This window comes from Neofelis nebulosa, chromosome 2 (assembly GCF_028018385.1).
Source record: "Neofelis nebulosa isolate mNeoNeb1 chromosome 2, mNeoNeb1.pri, whole genome shotgun sequence".
NCBI classification, from domain to species: domain Eukaryota; kingdom Metazoa; phylum Chordata; class Mammalia; order Carnivora; family Felidae; genus Neofelis; species Neofelis nebulosa.
Window position 1 is genome coordinate 3,186,017 of NC_080783.1, and position 19,460 is coordinate 3,205,476.

The following is a 19,460-nucleotide window of genomic DNA, read 5'->3' on the forward strand; positions in this document are numbered from 1 at the left end:
TAGTCAAGCCAAAATTAAAAACGCCATAACTGAGATGCAAACCCAAATGGAGGCCATAAAAATGAGGATGGATGAAGCAGAGGAGCAAATCAGTGGTACAGAAGATGAAATTATGTAAAATAATGAAGCTGAAAAGAGTAGGGAAAAAGCTAACAGATCACGGAGGCAGATTTAGGGAACCCAGTGACTTATTAAAAAGGAGTAATATTTGTATCATAGGAGTCCCAGAAAATAAAGAGAAAGCAAAAGGGGCAGAAAGTTTATTCAAACAAAGTAGCTAAAAACTTCCCTTAATCTAGGGAAGGACACATACATCTAAATCTAAGAAGCACAGAGGACTCCCATCAAATTCAACAAAAGTCGACCATTGCCAAGGCATATCACAGTCAAATTCACAAAATATTCAGACAAGGAAAGAATCCTGAAAGCAGCAAGGTAAAAACAAAACAAAACGAAACAACACCTTAACCTACATGGGAAGATAGAGCAGGTTCACAGGAGCTCTGTCCACAGAAACTTGGCAGGCCAGAAGGGAGTGGCAGGATACATTCAACAAGCTGAATGGGAAAAATATGCAGCTAAGAATTCTTTAACCAGCAAAGCTGTCATTCAGAATAGAGGTAAAGAATTTCCCAAATAAAAACTAAAGGAGTTAGTGACCACTAAACCAATCCTGTAAGAAATTTTAAGGGGTACTCTCTGAGTAGAGAAAAAAAAGACCAAAAGCAACAAAGACTAGAAAGGACCAGAGAACATCACTAGAAATACGAACTCAATAGGTTAACACAATGGCACTAAATGTGTATCTTTCAAGAATCGCTCTGAATGTAAATGGACTAAATGCTCCAATCAAGACACAGGGTATCAAAATGGCTAAAAAACCAAGATCAATCTATATGCTGCCTACCAGAGCCTCATTTTAGACCTAAAGACACCTGCAGATTGAAAGTGAGGGGATGGAGAACCATCTATCATGCTAATGGATGTGAAAAGAAAGCTGGAGTAGCCATACTTTTATCAGATGAACTAGAAGATCTAACAATTATAAATATTTATGCCCTCAATGTGAAACTCCCAAATTTATAAACCAATTAATTAACAAACATAAAGAAACTCATTGATAACAATACAAGAATAATAGGTGACTTTAACACCCACTTACAGCAATGGACAGATATTTCTAAGCAGAAAATCAACAAGGAAACAGTGCCTTTGAATGACACATTGGACTGCGTGGGATTAACATATATTCAGAACATTTCATCATAAAGCAGCAGAATATACATTACTTTCAAGTGCACATGGAACATTCTCCAGAATAGATCACATACTGGGGCATGAATCAGCCCTCAACAAGTACAAAAAGACTGAGATCATACCATGCATATTTTCAGACCACATGCAATTAAACTTGAAGTCAACCACAAGAAAAAATATGGAAAGCCCTCAAATACATGCAAGTTAAAGAACGCCCTACTAAAGAATGAATGGGTTAACCAGGAAATTAAAGAAAAAATAAAAAATACTTGGAAGCAAGTGAAAATGAAAACACAACAATTCAAAACCTTTGGGATGCAGCAAAGGCAGTCCTAAGAGGGAAGAATATCTCAGGCCCATCTCAAGAAGCAAGAAAGGTCTCAAATACACAACCTAACCTTACACCTGAAGGAGCTAGAAGAGTTGCAAATAAACCCTACAGCCAGCAGAGGGAAATAATAAAGATTAGAGCAGAAATAAACAATGTAGAAACAAAAAGACCCAGTAGAGCAGATCAACAAAACGAACAGCTGGTTCTTTGAAAGAATTAATAAAATTGATAAATCTCTAGCCAGACTTATCAACAAGAAAAGAGAAAGGACCCAAATAGATAAAATTATGAATGAAAGAGGAGAGATCACAACCAACATCACAGAAATACAATTATAAGAGAATACTATGAAAAATTATATGCCAACAAACTGGACAATCTGGAAGAAATGGACAAATTCCTAGAAACTCACAAACTACCAAAACTGAAACAGGAAGAAATAGAAAACTTGAACAGACCCAAAACCAGCAAAGAAATTGAATCACTAATCAAAAATCTCCCAACAAACAAAAGTCTTGGGCCACATGGCTTCCCAGGAATTCTCCTGGGAGAATTCCTATTCTTCTCAAACTGTCCCAAAAATAGAAGTGGAAGGAAAACTTCCAAACACATTCTATGATGCCAGCATTACCTTGATTCCAAAACCAGGCAAAGACACCACTAAAGAAGAGAATTACAAGCCAATATCCCTGATGAACACGGATACAAAAATTCTCAATAAAATACCAGCTAATCGAATGCACCCAGTACATTAAAAGAATTATGCACCATGACCGAGTGGGATTTATTCCTGGGCTGCAGGGTTGGTTCAATATTCGCAAATCAACTGTGATATACCACATCAATAAAGAAAAAAGAACCATATGATCCTGTCAAAAAAATGCAGAGAAAGCATTTGAAAAAATACAGCCTCTATTCTTGATAAAAACCCTCAACAAAGTAGGGATAGATGGAACATATGTCAACATATGACCGCCATGATGAGCACCGGTTGATATAAGGAAGTGTTGAATTACTACACTGCATACCAAAAACTAATATTATACGGCATATTAACTAGGTGGAATTTAAATGAAAACCTAAAAAAAGTAAAAAAAAGCCAATAAAAATGGTCAAAACATGAACAGCATGAAATGCTATACACACAACAACATGGATCAATCTCAAAGGAGCTCAGACAAATAAGGTACATGGTATCATTTATATGACATTCTGGAAAAAGTGAGATCATAAGAAAAGGAAATGGAACATAAGACAATATTCTGGAATGATGTTCTAGAATGCCAGGCACTTTGCCGAGCAGTGGAGAGATGGGAGTGAATGAGGCGACTTCATCCCTGTTCATGTGGTGTTTTAAGACCCTGATAAGGCAGAATCGGGGGCATATATAACACAAACACTTTATTTTATGGTTTTAACAATTTTGTGCTAAGATTAACTGTGTAAAAAGGATGATGAGAGCGTAATTAACTACTTGCACAGCAATACTGTCTGCGAAATAAGAGACAAAAAAATACTGGCAAGCACTGGTGAAGAGCCTAATTAATGGTAAAGAGAAATGAGTCTCTAGCCAGGTCTACAAAGATCTACATTCCCCCTCCACCGCCAAGAGCTACTGGACTGGCACAAAGAACAGGTTAGGCTGGGTCCAAGGTTCAGGTTACCATTCTCGTTCCCAATTCAAGATCCCTGATTCTAGAGTTACTTGTTCTGCAAAGCTCCTTATCGCAGCCTGGCATATACAGAGACCATGTACAGGATCCATCAAGAAAACTAACCTCACTGTCTTGCTCAGATCCCAGCTGCCTTGGCCTAGTTCTGGGCAATCTCGAAACAGAGGAGGCTGAGCTAATTTCCTTGCTGGTGCTTCTCTCCATTCCATTTTTGTAGGAAAGAGATGATGTATATTCTCCAGGAGTTTTCACAAGACGCACATTTACCGATTTCCCATTTATTTCTATCCCATTCATTTCTTTCACGGCCATCTTCGCATCAATGCTTTTTTTAAAAGCAAGGGATGCATACCTAACACATAAAAGCAGAAAACCAAAAGGTTGTTAATGACTTTAAATTGCCTCAAACTTCACTTTGTAACTACTGGATAAGACAAATACGTATCTTTTACAAGACAGCTGCTCTTAAAAATAAAAAAGTTACTCTACTTACCTTAGATTAGAATTAGGAAGAATATTTATTTAGAGTAACTGAATAAAACAAATTAAAGAGGGGAAATAAAAGATAGCATTTCTTATGAATTCTCTATTGATTTTATATTAAAATTTACTGTGAAACATTTGCAAAGTTGCTATCTGACAGACCAACACAGATTAGTTATTTTAGGACAGCTGATTATCCATTCTAAAGAAATTAGAATTAATCTCTATACACAAACATAACCTCCAGGTAGATCAAAGGCTTAAACTGTGGAAGGCAAATTTTAAAAACATTTGGCAGAATATGTAAGAGAATGTCCTCAGGACCTTGAGGGCCAAAAAAGAAGTCAGAAAATCCAGCCAGAATTTTAACCATCCGTATGAAAATGAGTCACCTTTCTGTAAGCGCCGGCTCTAGGCGTGTCAACAGAAGGACATACACCAAATCTGAAAAGGAGTTGTTTTCAAAAGACGGGACTACGAATATATTTTCATAACCTCTTGTATTTTTCCTTTTGGTTGTGCCTTCTAAATTTCCACACAAAATGTGTAATACTTCAAGCAATAAAAAAAAAAAACACAAAGTTTTTTTAAAAAAAGATGCAACAAAGACTAAAAAAATATTTCACATCAAGTGATACTTCAAGGATTACAAAACTAATTTAATGTAGTGAAATGTATTAACAACATACCAATAGGTCAAATTAACCAAGCACATGATCTTGAGTGACTCCATTTAAGACAAAATTCAACAACTATTTTTAATAAATTTCAACCCCCAACTACAGACAGGATATTTTCTTAACTGGTAAAGACTTTTATATCTGAAATAGAAAGCTATCATCACTAGTGATAAAACAGTTAAGGCCATTTCCATGAAATTATCATCATTACTATTTGATACTTTTGAATGTTCCTACAATCATCACAAAACAGAAAGTGGCACGATACATATTGGAAATGACTATATGCAGACGATGTAAAAAATAGAAAAGCCTCAACCAAAAGGTAATTAAAAAAATAAAAGTACAATTTTCTGAGCACTATTGGATGCTAGGCTTTACTCATATTGCTTTACTTATTTAATGATAGTTTCACAGCTGTGAAGGTACTATTGTTATCCTCACTTTACAGATGGGAGCCTGAGGTACAGAAAGGTTAAGTAACTTGCCCAAATTTATTCAGCAAGCTACTGATGCACCTGGGAACGGAACCCAAACCATAAGCCGTCTAGCTAAATTAATGGCAAATCAAAAGGTACAATGAAAGATTTGACTCAGAACAGCACCAAGTGACTTCAGCTCAGGTCATGATCTCATGGTTCATGAGTTCGAGACCCACACTGGGCTCCGTGTTGACAGTATGAAGCCTGCTTGGGATCTTCTCTCTCCTACTCTCTCTGCCCCTTCCCGCCCAAATAAATAAATAACCTTAAAAAAAAAAAAAAAAAAGAACAGCACCAATTGGGGCACCTGGGGGGCTCGGTCAGTTAAGCATCTGACTTCAGATCACGTCATGATCTCACGGTTTGGTTCATGAGTTCGAGCCCAGCAGCAGGCTCTCTGCTGTCAGCATGGATCCTGTTTCGGATCCTCTGTTCGTCCTCCCTCTCAAAAATAAATATAAAAAAAACCAAACTCCTCCAATTAGTGACTTTAGCTAATGTGTTTAACGTAGCTAAAGTGACTCCCTCTACCAGGCTGGGAAACCTCTGTGGCAGTGGCCCTGGATTTTAGCAGGGCTGTGGCTGATGTCCACTACAGAACTTCTGGCACACGGCAGACACCCAGCAAGCGCACATTTACTGAATGTGGGACACATACCTGTAATTAGTTGAATCACAGATTGCAATTTCAGAAACTTGGTATTTCCGGAAATGAGACCTTAAGTCAGCCTAAAAGAAAAATAAAAGTTTGTGAAAGGTAGGGAGAAAAATAATCGAAATATGAACAATTCATGGGTTGTACAATGAAACTCAAAAAATGAGTCCCGGCATACCTCAGAGACTGAAGGGCAGAGACCACCGACATGTATCAAATAACCTTTCTCTTTTCGTAAAAGTTCAGTATTTTTCATTTCTGCTTGTAGAGAAACAATGTAGAACAGAAGATGACCGTTATTGTTGTGATATCTGAAAAGAACCCTGAAACCTTTTTTCTTATGATTACAAAGCTCAGTACGCAGTTATTACCAAATATCAGCACTAGACTGAAGACCAAGAGCCTAGAGTACAGGTTGAAGGTTTGGGGGCCTTAAACCCATCATCCTCAAAACACAGAGACTGGATCGGTTGATACTAAGCCTCTTGCAGCTCAAAAACGGGTCAATAACGTCTAATCAGATAATCGAGTACATCATAACCAAGAAAGGCGTCTTTCCCTTGCCGTTGGTGCAGAGAAGTGCTGTCTACGATGTTGGATGCACACAGGATCCTAGCTGCCCCCATGGTAACACCATGTTTATGTTTATTCCTTTGCTGGGGAAACATCCCACCAACAAAACCTTCAAAATCAGAAAAATATCAGCCTGTGGCAGTGGTAACGGCACATTGAAAAAAAGGGGGGGGGGTACAAATAACTTGATTTACATAGCACTTTTTGGGAACCACAGATATTAGGATTACAGATGTATTTTTGGTTTGATAAAATTCAGAATTCTTAGAATGCATTTTCACGGTCTCTATTTCGAAGAGAACTTGGTCTGAAATCAAGAAGGATTTACTGAACTGAGATTCTTTCAATTTACTGTCCAAACCTATAAGCTGGCACATCAGTGGTAGACAACAGATATCTGTTGAATGAATTCTTAGAGCAGCTTTAATTTGTTTCCTATTTGTATATAATAGTGGGAGAGTTTTAAGTTTGACTTTCTCACATTTCTCACTCTCTAATATACCCAGCACTGCATACGTGTCACCTCGTGTAATGCTCAAGGGCACCCCATGACCGAGCAACTGCCATCGTTTCCATTCTGTAGAGAAGGATGCCAAGGTCTTAGGAGTTTAGGTCACAAATCTCATTAAGTGGTGCTGCCGGGATTCAGGCAGAATCCTTCATCTCTAGGCAATAACAACCATCTTCATTAACTTACTTCCTTTAATCTCTTGGTTTATAATGTACTGTTGTAGAGAAAATAGTGTAACTAATTATCTGTATATTTTTACACTGGGGTGAGGGAGCAAGGAGCTACAGTGAGCCAACGGAGACCCTCCTTTCACTAGTTCGATACAAACATGACCACTAAACACCCCACAGGCAGAACACTGTACGTAGCACTGGGTATGGGTAGTGAACGAAATACAGAAAAATCCGACCCCTCTGAGCTACTGTGGGAAGGCAGTCCACAGATCAAGTAAGCTATGTACACAGTGCGTGCCAAGTGATGTAGACAAAAATAACGCAAGGGAAGGAAAAAAATTAGTTGCGATAAAAGTAGATGAAATAATGTCATTTATGTTAAACTGCATATGTGTATTACATATATGCATAAAGAAATGCATAAATTGATGGTAAAGTATATTAAGAGTGGTTAATGCAGGTTGGAGAACCTTCAGGTAAAATTTCCTTATATTTTATTTAAAAATATTAGTAAGCATTATTTATACAAGCCAAAAGACCCCCCTAAAAACCACTGCCATTATGTCAAAGAAAAGAAAACATATAGGCAAAAAATAAAGGAAGGGAGCATATATCTAGAAATGACAGAATGGCAATGATCACGGACACGAGAGGAAATTACAACTGTTATAAGCAATTAAAGACTATCTAAAGATGAAAACATTCTTGAAACGAAATAAATTACGAAAGTGAGGGAAAGCAGACAGTTTTGATCTCTCATGCCCATTTGAGAGACAGCACTGGGTGCCTGACACAAACTGGGAAGCTGGTTCTGTCCACCACATACCCCTCCTGCTAGAAAACGTCTGCTGAGGGTCAAGGGAAAAGAGCACCCTGAAAGAGCACTGGTGTTGGCCTTGAGCGGTGGGGGAGGACGCGGACCTCTACCTGCGAACCAAATCTGGGATTTAAGCTTTTAGCAGTTTTCTGAAGGAGAAATGAACATTTTAAACGGATTTACTTTCTAGAAAAATTGACCTCCAAATGTCCAATGTCTTATTTTTTATATTTATAAAGGAAAGCCACGACAATAAAATATTAAAAGTTTAGTCCCCAGAATAACACAAGAGATGGCTACAAGATGAGCTACAGTAATTCAGGATTTCTTAGTAAACCGTTAACAACCAACCTTGTGTAAACTTTGGATCCCCTTTGTCCTTCTCTATTTGATTTTCTTGTATTCCTGACAAGTCAACTCCTGTCAGGTTTTCTTTAGCATCAAACCAGTCTTCACTTACTTCTCGGTAATTTTTGCAGCCTGAGAAATTAATCAGAAGTAGCTATGAATTATGTATGATGTTAAACTCTCTGAGAAATTACCTAACAAGCTTCTTAGAATGAATCAGCATGATGACAATTATTAGTTTTAGGTAAAAATAAGTATCAGCAAAGTATAAACCAAGCATAAAGATTCTTTGAGAAGGGTTTTTCAGTAGCCCCTGAATAAAAAGTACTATTCTGAGTGATCTGCTTCCCAGTATTTATTTGTTTATTTATTACTTTTTTATTTCAGAGAAAGCGAGACTGCATGAGCAGGGGAGAGAGGGAGAAAGAGAATCTTAAGCAGGCTCCAAGCTCAGCATGGAGCCCCACGTGGGGCTCGATCCCACGACCCTAGTATTATGACCTAAGCCAAAATCAAGAGTCAGATATTCAACTGACTGAGCCACCCAGGCACCCTTTAAAAATTTTTTTTTTTTTTTTTTTTTAATTTTAGACAGGGAAAGAGAGAGAGAAAGCTTGAGTGGGGGAGAGGGGCCACTTTTCCTTTAATTAACACTGATTCCCAGTTTATTGAAGGCCCTACTTTTCTGATCTTTAAGTGAAATTAAATTTTTATACACAGAATAATAGCAAACATTTAAAAAAGGGATTGAACAGTACTGCAGCTCTATTTCATTAAAAACTGAATTAATGATCTTTTTGGAATAATTATCATCTTTTTCCATAGAGGGCAAAACTAAAAACAAAGTACGACTTACATAGATGCAAACTGGACAGAAGAAAGACTCTTCAGATTGGAGAACATGAAGCAGAAGATTAAGCCTGTATGATTATTTGGCGTTAAATAACCTTACAGATGTTAAGTAGACGTAACAAGAATGTATTTCACTTTCATAATCGGACTGATGACATTCAGTAAATTAAAAATACTTATTCTGATTTAATGAATGGGCACTAGGAATATTTTAAACTTTATTGAGTTTTCTGGCAATGACACGGGACTACATCTTTACACTGACCTTTTTCATCAAGTTTCAGCTGACTAAAGTCTATATCTATGTCACCATTTTTTAAGCCATCTTCCTTGGGTAAAGTATCCTGTTTAGGAGGACTATCGTCAGATAGTAAGGACATCTGAGGATTAAAATAATGAAAACAACAATAAATAAGGACCGATAGTTACTGGACACTATTCTGCAGTAGGCACTCACCATGGGCCCTGGTTGGCCCGCACGACGACGGAGGCAGCAAGAGCTCCACCATTTCCTTTGGCTGAGCAACTGCAAGGAAAGCAACCTGTTGCTTTACGTTGGCCACACGTAACCAGAGTAAGGATGTGAAGCCAGTCTGTGTATGGCGACTAACACCTTCAACGGTTAGCAAAGTGTGGCACACATACAACACCAGAAGTGCTTGAGAGGCTTTTCAGAAGTATGCTAGTATTTTTCACATTAACAATTAACAGTAATAGATTTAATGTGTGCTGAAATATACCTTTTATTTATAAAAAGCAGTATTTCTTTACCACGTGTAACAGCTACTCTTTACACATTATTTTATTTTATTTTCCAATATACGAAATTTATTGTCAAATTGGTTTCCATACAACACCCAGCACTCATCCCAACAGGTGCCCTCCTCGATACCCATCGCCCATCCCCCATCAACCCTCAGTTTGTTCTCAGTTTTTAAGAGTCTCTTATGCTTTGGCTCTCTCCCACTCTAACCTCTTTTTTTTTTTTTTCCCTTCCCCTCCCCCATGGGTTTCTCTTAAGTTTCTCAGGATCCACATAAGAGTGAAACCATATGGTATCTGTCTTTCTCTGTATGGCTTATTTCACTTAGCATCACACTCTCCAGTTCCATCCACGTTGCTACAAAGGGCCAGATTTCATTCTTTCTCATTGCCACGTGGTACTCCATTGTATATATAAACCACAATTTCTTTATCCATTCGTCAGTTGATGGACATTTAGGCTCTTTCCCCAATTTGGCTATTGTTGAGAGTGCTGCTATAAACACTGGGGTACAAGTGCCCCTCTGCATCAGTAGTCCTGTATCCCTTGGGTCAATTCCTAGCAGTACTACTGCTGGGGGTCATAGGGTAGGTCTATGTTTAATTTTTTGAGGAACCTCCACACTGTTTTCCAGAGTGGCTGCACCAGATTGCATTCCCACCAACGGTGCAAGAGCGTTCCCGTTTCTTCACATCCTCTCCAGCATCTACAGTCTCCTGATTTGTTCATTTTGGCCACTCTGACTGGCGTTTACACATTATTTTAAAAGGAGACTCATTTAAAGAAAAATACAAAGCAAACAACATTATAGGTAATACACAGCTATGAAAAATTGTGAAGACAGTACACGAGTAGCTGAAATTTAGAAACGCTATCCTACACTATACTGGTTTTCACATATAAGCTGTCAATTTAATTCCATCCCAACCTATTATAATAGGTATTGTCTTAAAGCCCAAACTAAGATTATAAAAATTGTTATATCTGCACCTAGTATTTTTATTTATTTTTTCTAATATTTTTTTTATTAAATATAATTTACTGTCAAACTGGTTTCCATACAACACTCAGGGCTCATCCCAACAGGTGCCCTCTTACCTGCCCATCACCCACTCTCCCCTCTCCTCCACCCCCCAATCAACCCTCCGTTTGTTCTCAGTTTTTAAGAGTCTCTTATGGTTTGCCTCCTTCCCTCTCTATAACTTCCCCCCCCCCCCCATGGTCTTCTGTTAAGTTTCTCAGGATCCATATATGAGTGAAAACATATGGTATCTGTCTTTCTCTGCCTGACTTATTTCACTTAGCACAATACCCTCCAGTTCCAGCCGTATTGCTGCAAATGGCCAGATTTCATTCTTTCTCACTGCCAAGTAGTATTCCGTTGTATATATAAACCACCTCTTCTTTAGCCATTTGTCAGTTGGTAGACATTTAGGCTCTTTCCATAATCTGGCTATTGCTGAAAGTGCTGCTATAAACGTTGGGGTACAAGTGCCCTTATGCAGCAGCACTCCTGGATCCCTTGGGTACATTCCTAGCAGTGCTATTGCTGGGTCGTAGGGTAGATGGAGTTTTAATTTTTTGAGGAAACTTCATGCTGTTTTCCAGAGCGGCTGCACCCGTTTTACATTCCCACCAACTGCATCTTGTATTTTTTTTTTTTAATATACGAAATTTACTGTCAAATTGGTTTCCATACAACACCCAGTGCTCATCCCAAAAGGTGCCCTCCTCAATACCCATCCCCCACCCTCCCCTCCCTCCCACCCCCCATCAACCCTCAGTTTGTTCTCAGTTTTTAAGAGTCTCTTATGCTTTGGCTCTCTCCCACTCTAACCTCTTTTTTTTTTTTTTCCCTTCCCCTCCCCCACGGTCTTCTGTTAAGTTTCTCAGGATCCACATAAGAGTGAAACCATATGGTATCTGTCTTTCTCTGTATGGCTTATTTCACTTAGCATCACACTCTCCAGTTCCATCCACGTTGCTACAAAGGGCCAGATTTCGTTCTTTCTCGTTGCCACGTAGTATTCCATTGTGTATATAAACCACAATTTCTTTATCCATTCATCAGTTGATGGACATTTAGGCTCTTTCCATCATTTGGCTATTGTTGAGAGTGCTGCTAGAAACATTGGGGTACAAGTGCCCCTCTGCATCAGTACTCCTGTATCCCTTGGGTCAATGCCTAGCAGTGCTATTGCTGGGTCCTAGGGTAGGTCTATTTTTAATTTTCTGAGGAACCTCCACACTGCTTTCCAGAGCGGCTGCACCAATTTGCATTCCCATGCATCTTGTATTTTTAAAGACAATACTGTTGTCCCCAAATAAGCAGGTTATATCACTGTTCCCACTACAGTGATGAAAAAAAATCCTCCAGAACATTATATATTACTAAATTAACATGTTTTAACAAACTATGTGAGAAATGTGAGGATGTAAAAATCTGGCTGTAGATCTGTTTGTGGATAACTGAGACTTTTTTTAAACAAGCAGACAATGGAACACATCATTTGCTAAAGTAATTTGCTTTTAATCATGTGTTAATAGAAAAGTATATAACTCAATATTAAGTATTTTACTTTTGGCCTCGAAATGCATCTTTTTATTTAAGACTACCCAAATAATATAACCTCAGGGTTAAGAGCAAAATCAGAAAACAGAAATAAACTTTAGCTTTTCTACGCCATTGCCTCACTTGACAATGGACCATAACCTGTGTTTCTGTATCACTTCACAATTTGCAGAGTGCTCTCACACAGACTGCCATCTGACAGACAATTCCTTAGGGGAACAAAAGAGATGAAGAAAACCTACGGAAGGCATTTAGAAACTATTTTTATCAATTCAATAATGAAGGAATTAAACCTCTGCCTGGTCTAAAATGAAGGAGATATTACTTTACCTCCTGAGATACGGGGCAACAATTTTTTAGTTTTAACCACCCTGGATCACACTATGATGGTGGCCACACGGCCTGGTCTGCCTGATGCAGTTCAGGTTTACACCTACTGTCACAGGGAGTCATTAACGTCACTGCCTTCCACCCTCAGAAGTCTCCTGGTTTGACGCTAAGTTATATATGGTCACCCCACTGAACATACGCTGCTGACATCGGTCTGATCAGGACATTAAGTTCCTTCGAACCAGTTACATCCCTCAAATGGTAGTACACAAAGTGAGCTGAGTGAAAAGAAAGACGTGAGGGCTTCCGAACATTACAGTTTTCTTTGCTTAAGCCATAAAATTAAAGATTTACCCCGATCAACTACTTTTTAAAAATCTCACTTGAGGCGGAGTCTTCTTTAGGCGTGAAGGGACGTCAACATCACATGTACTTTGATTATCTAGTTCAGAATCTGCTCCTGAAAAGCTAAACAGAGAAACACTTCGTGAAGGAATCTGTCAATGTTCTGAAAAAGAACCAACAGAAAACTGAAAGTTAACCGAATTAAGCAGTTTTTAAGATCTAATGAATTCTACATTGGATGAAACCATAACTTACACGTGTGATTCCTCTTTCATTAGCTGGAAAGAGAGCAAAGGGAAGAACAATCTCTTAGTTTAAGATGTATTCTGTGTAAACGAAGTAAAATCTGAATTCTAAAACACACAAACATACCGCGAAAGCCAAAGTAGAAAAGGTCGATAGTAGCTTCGATTCCACAGACAGCGGGGGCAGCTCCTCCAGCGGCCTGCCCTTGTGTATTCTGTCCTTCAAGCTCTCGTACCTAACCTTCAAGTCTCCCCAAACAGACAGTAGTGCTGATCCGAATTGCTTCTTAGCACAATTACTCCATAGGTTCCTGTTCAGAAGTTCAATTTACAAAAGCACTTAGGCACAGGTCATCCACTGAACACTACTGGATTATGTTACACCCCGAGTTCGAACTCTACCAGATCTATACAGATTTTTTTTTCTTCGGAATGGTTAGTAAAAGAAAAGGAACCAAAGATGATGTTTTTCTAGGGGCGGCACAGCAACCCTCCACATACAGGCTAGAGAGGATGTGGCAGAATGTCACGCAAAACCCTCCAACTGACTTCAGCCATACTTGGGACTTTATGAAACAACAGCAACAGCAACCTGTCAGCTCTATCTTTTGGCCGGACGCCTCCTCCCAACATACGCCGCTGCCTCTCCGCGAAGTCGCAACGTATTCCTTTTGGAAGCCCACTACCCCCAGGCCAGCTAACAGAACCGGATACGACCTCCCCCTCATTCTGCCTTTCGAAAAGAGAAACTAAGGATGCCTTCTGGTGTACATCTAAAGCTTGTGGTAAATTCCCAAGATACAGATCTACAATGAACGATCACCTGCTGAATCCCGCCCTGTTTTCCGTGACAAGCTTGTAAATGTCACTGCAGTGGCGCTGACACATCTGGTAGTGAAGGTGCAGGAGGTGCAGCTCTGCCCTCGCGGCTCTTCGCCTTGCGTCCTCACAGCACCGGGAGGCCGAACTCCTCCCCGCCTCTTCACAAGGCGGAGATTCCCTGGAAAATAAAAGACGGGGTTAGGTCAGATTCCAAACATCTTTCTCTGGTAACGACGCGCCTCTGAAACATTTGAACATTTCTTCCCTTTTCCTGCCAGGCTTCGATCAATTTCTACTATGGACGGAAAGGCCGCACGAACACACCATAGCTTCAGAAGACAAGGATGTCAAGTCGAAGCTAAACATACTCTTTCTAAAAGTCAGAGAAGTAAAAAACTTTCCGATGTACGCTTTCTTTTACCGAAAAAGGATTCCAAAGTAAAGTATCAATTTTATTCATCCATAATCAGAAGATTTTCAACCTAAATCAAGCCTTGACCCACATTTTTTAAAGTTGTGAGCATTCTGGATGGAAACGGTTCTTAAATGCGTTCTCTCTTTCATACAGACGTGATTTACATGTTTATTAATTAAGGGTCATTATCATAAGCAAATATTTTACTGTAAATAGATCAAAAAGCCCCAACTCACTATTATTTTTCAAACGTTAATAGTTCTTGGTTAATAATTCTTCCCTTGCTACTGGTTGTCACTTCCTGCCGTTCTCAACACCTCTGCCATGGGAAATGAGCGCTTCCATTTAATTTTAGAGGACTGGATACCAGATTAAACTCATTAGGAGAACGAAGAATGAAGGAAGGAAAAAGTAAATGACCTCAGAGCATGACACCTAGCTTGGCTTCTGAGAGACCTCCCCTTTCCCCTTCAAACCCGCAACGCGGTTCTCCACGGATGCAGAATAAATTACACAATGAATTAAAATCAAGATTAAAATACTCCAGTGAAAGTAGCTATTTACTTCTTCCAATGTGTGAAGGTTTTCATCGGTGCTATTTTGTTTTGGTCTATAGGGGTAGAAAATGAAAGAAAATGGAGTACTTAAATTCATGCAGATTTGGGTAGAATAAATAGAATAAGACACCGTGAGTTTCTGAAGGAATTACTGAGACTGAATCTTAGTAAGTGAAAAGCTTTAACATTATACGTTATCCTAATATTTATTTGTTCGAAAGCAAATGGCTGAAGCGGATGATCTCTTAAGGTCTTTTTTAGCTATTATTCTATATGGTTAAATACCTTACAAAAAAGCAAATTATTCTTCTGATTCTCTTCCCCATGTATATCTGTTAAGTTTATACATCTGACTTACCTTTCAGGACGTTTCTTTAAGTCTGTGATAGCAGACGTTTTTCTTAATTCCAGGGAATCCTGGAAAACATGTTTTAAAACTAAATTAGAAAGATATGACAAGCAACATACGTCGTATCTGGAGTTCCCAACTGGTAAAACGTAAAATCCACTTTCTAACTGACTTTGCATCAATAGCTGCCGCCAAAGGCGGCTAGAGTTTGGTAGCAATCTGTTCACCGTTTCCCCTCATCCTGCATTTTCTCACAAAAGCCTCAGGAACCCCCATCATAATTTGCTGAATTATAACATACACTGCCTTCATATAAGGTCAAATAAAATTTTCTTATGAGTTACATTGGCTTTACCTTGTTTAGGAGATTTCCATTAGGCTCTGAACTGTCAACTGAGAGAGAGTTCCCCAGGGGTCCTCTGCTCATCGTCACTGGCGGGTCTTCATGACCTCGGCTGTGCGGCCCATCTGTATTACAGGCCACACTTCTGTGTCTCTCACCCTGCCACTCCCCAGGCCGCCTTTGGTTCATCATGGTTATGTCTGTATTGCTTGACGTAGATACCACAGAAGGTCTCGCACTCGTTGCCCTGCTGGTCGTGAAACAAGCCCTAAAGTCAGCGCAAACGTCCACCGTCTGATGAACCGTGACTCTGTCACTTGCCGCATCCATCACCAACTCAGGACGTGTTCCTTCTATGCTGGGAAAACACGAGTTATTTGTGGTGCTGTCATCAGCAGCTTTTAGGGAGATCTCATCCACTGCTTCATGATCTCTGGCTGTAATCCTCGGGGTAGTAACGGAAACATCTAAGGCTGGGCTGGGGGTATTTTGTAGGCTTCTACAATGTGAATATCCACAGGGAGAAATTACTGAATCATCAACAGCAGAGGTCCGGGAAGTCTGACAATCTTGACCGGGTTGGAGTAACACCTGTAAAGCTCTGTCTGCTCGTAATGTGCTAGGATTTCCAAGGTGGTGCAACTTTTGGTTCTCAACGATTTCATTCCCACAAAAATCTTTACTTTCGATTATTTGACATTTCATTTTGCCGATATAGGTTGTAGCTTTTAGTGCTCTCTGAGGGTTCAAGAAACTACTCTTAGATCGAGATTCCCGATTTTCAAGGGGACTGCTCCCTAGTACAATTTCATCAAATACCGTGTGGTACATTAAACTAGTCTCTCGTTCCTTACACATGCCATGCTTTGGTTCGTGATATTCTCTTAACACAACAGAATTCTGAAACTTGGAGCCACGGGGTGCATCTTCTTGTCCATAAACATCAACTGAATCTAAAAAGATGCTAGAATCACTTGCCAACTCGACACGATTACCGTCTAGATGGCTAGCACACTCAGCTTCATAACCCGAATTTCTTAACCCAACAACCTCCAGATCAGGTGTGTTTAATGTTTTCGTCTGGTCAAAAGATACAGGGGCACTTATGTGTTCTTGTTCCTCTGCACTATGATACTCCTGCTGGGAGTCCTCGTTGATCTCATGCTTCTGCTCATCTTCGGCAGTTTCTTTATAATCGTCATCTGAAATCCTGCAGGTTCTTTCCAAGCCAATAATCTTAATACCTTGATGCTCCAAAATATCAAAACACACCCCTTCTGTGTTCTGCATTTCAGAATCCAATTCTGAAGTTAAGTGAATGAGACTTTCATTCTTTCGTTCTGACTCGGAAAAATGTATGGAGTATGTTTCATTCAAGAAAGCACAGTCGGCACTGTCTTCGAACTCACTGGACTGTGAGTGAGTGCACTCTCTGCTGGCGTCCAGGCTCCCAGGACAAGATGGCTCCAGGAAGTCCACTGTGTCAGTACTGCTCACTTCCGTGTCCTCAGCTCTTTGATGTGGTGCCAAGGAATCCCAGCCATCGTCAAGAAAAGCCGATCTGGCTTCATTACAACCATTGGAAGAGAAGAACACATTTGCTTTCTTAGGGTTAGAAGGTTCATCTGATTAATAAAAAAAAAAAAAGAAGAAAATGTTGGCAGCAGTAGCATTACAAACTCTTCACACTAGAAGTGACCTCAGACACGATCTGATCAAAGCTCTTCCCAATGTAGGGGTTCTTTTTACATTGCCCATGACAAATATCCCTTACAGTTGCTGCTATGGACTGAGTCTTGTCCCCCTCAAAACTTGAATGTTGAAGCCTTGACTCCCAGCATGACGATAACTGGAGATGGGCCTCTGGGAGGTAACTGGGGCTACATGAGGTCATGAGGATGGGGCCCCCAGGATGGGAGACACACCAGAAAGCTCACTCTTGCCACCGTGTGAGGACACGGCAAGGAGGAGGCCATCCACAAGCCAGGAAGAGAGCCCCTGCCAGAACCTGGCTAGGCTGGCACCCTGATTCTGACTTCTACCCCCCAGAACTGCAAAACAATAAATGTGTGTGGTTCAAGCCGCCCAGTCTATGGTAGCTTGTTATGGTAGCTCCAGCTGACTAACAGCCAAGGTTCTTCTAGAACTCTTTCAGTGGCAAGGTGTTTACTATTTATAAGGCAGCCACTCTGTAATCTTCGGGTGGCTCCTAATGACAGCCTCAGGCATTTTAAAAACAAAGGAAAGAAGACACAGGCACCGCACCCAAACACTCATGGCTCCCATAGGGTCACAGATAGGAAACGTGCGAATGTGACACGGCTGCAGAGTGCCGGCCGGCACAGTTGTATTAATGAGCAGGCAAATGCTTGAGAAGAAAGCAGAAGCAACCTTCAGAGAAAACTTTACATTTAAAAAGTGTTTCGAAACAAAATAGTTATTTTAGGCAAATCACTTTTGAAACAAAATAGACGGTTATTTTAGGCAAATCAAACTGCATGGTACAAAGTTAGCTACATGACAGAACACAGCATTTTCGGGAAACTGTAAGCCACTCTGTTTGGAGTCGAACAGCTCCGTGGAAATGACAGCAGCTATGAGCAGAAGGGGCCTTTCAGGATGTGCTCAGGAGTTCGGCTCTTATTCTAAGGCAACAGACAACTCCTGAAAGCTTGTTAAAAGGGAATGGAAGTAAGTTTGGACACCCCTGGCAACAGTAAGAACGGAGGCTTGAAGGGGGGACGGAGGCACACAGACCAAGTGTACAAGTGGGACTGAGAAGTGCCACAGCTGGCAAGGCCTGGAGGTCCACTGGGAACGGTAGATGACGGAGAGGTAATGGCATTGAAAATTTTGTTGACTGGGGCGCCAGGGGTGGGGGACGGTGCTCAGTCAGTTAGCGTCCGACTTCGGCTCAGGACATGATCTCAGGGCTCCTGAGGTGGAGCCCCCCCTCCCCCCCCCCCCATCGGGCTCTGTGCTGACAGCTCAGAGTCTGGAGCCTATTTCAGATTCTCTGTCTACCTGTCTCTCTGCCCCTCCTGGACTCGCATCTGTCTCTCTCTCTCTCTCAAAAATAAACATTAAAAAGAATTGTAAAAAAATTTTGTTGACTAAGAACATAATCGGAACTACGTTTTCTATCAAGATCCAGTACACACATACATACATATGTGCATAAGTGAAACAAAAAGTTTATAAAACAGTAACTACTCTATGCCTGATGTATTTTGCTATTTTCTGGTCTATTTCATATATTTCAAAAAAGCTCGTCACAATCAGCTCAACTGATTTCCTGACTGCCCACCGGGTACCACCTGCTTGAACATCATTCTGAGGTAACGCTAAGGTTTACCACGTGGTATTACAGTTGCATGGAAAAACGTGGGGCTAGAGGGACAGGCACTTTGTGAAGAAGAGCAGGGCAAGAGCAAGGTGGGAGGGAGGAGACAACGAGTTCAGTTCCAAGCAAGCAGAATTGAAGGTGAGGGATAAAACAGCCAGATGTGAATGTCTAGCAAACTATCATAAACACGGGGCTGGAGCCCAGGCCAGCAGGGTGAGCGTCACTGTCACATTCTATGCTTTCCTGCAGGATCTGTATAGGACTTCGTTATGCATTCTGGATACTAATCCTTTGGTTTTTAGATTTATAATACGAGTGACTTTTTTCCGAGGTTACTGCTTATCTTTGAATTTTCTATAAAATCTTGTCACACTGTGGTTTTTAAGATAGCTAAATGGATTGGTCTCTTCTTCTCTGACTTCTGGGTTTTGTCTCGCTGGCTTTCTCTACCACACAATTGCAACAATATTCTCCTATATTTTATCTGAATTCTGTGTTCTGTGTGTGTGTGCGTCTGTGTTGAAACCACATATATTCG

The 19,460-nt window shown here is 40.3% G+C and overlaps 1 protein-coding gene across 4 annotated transcripts in view; it reads right to left on the reverse strand.

The window, feature by feature from the left end:
* Positions 1–19,460, reverse strand: part of RBM44 (RNA binding motif protein 44) — a 48,718-nt gene that overhangs the window by 17,396 nt on the left and 11,862 nt on the right. For 3 of the 4 annotated variants that reach the window (XR_009253719.1, XM_058699772.1, XM_058699766.1), the window contains exons 3-13: positions 15,589–17,201; positions 15,243–15,301; positions 13,914–14,090; positions 13,218–13,401; positions 13,101–13,123; positions 12,884–12,968; positions 9,101–9,215; positions 7,987–8,115; positions 5,740–5,819; positions 5,565–5,635; positions 3,367–3,613 (exon numbers count right to left, since the gene is read on the reverse strand). Coding sequence is in view for 3 of the 4 variants with exons in the window: in XM_058699772.1 (XP_058555755.1) it covers positions 3,367–3,613; positions 5,565–5,635; positions 5,740–5,819; positions 7,987–8,115; positions 9,101–9,215; positions 12,884–12,968; positions 13,101–13,123; positions 13,218–13,401; positions 13,914–14,090; positions 15,243–15,301; positions 15,589–17,201 (2,783 nt within the window). In the remaining variant the exon portion in view is untranslated. The remainder of the gene's footprint in view (positions 1–3,366; positions 3,614–5,564; positions 5,636–5,739; positions 5,820–7,986; positions 8,116–9,100; positions 9,216–12,883; positions 12,969–13,100; positions 13,124–13,217; positions 13,402–13,913; positions 14,091–15,242; positions 15,302–15,588; positions 17,202–19,460) is intronic. The other variant, XM_058699781.1, reaches the window with a different exon arrangement.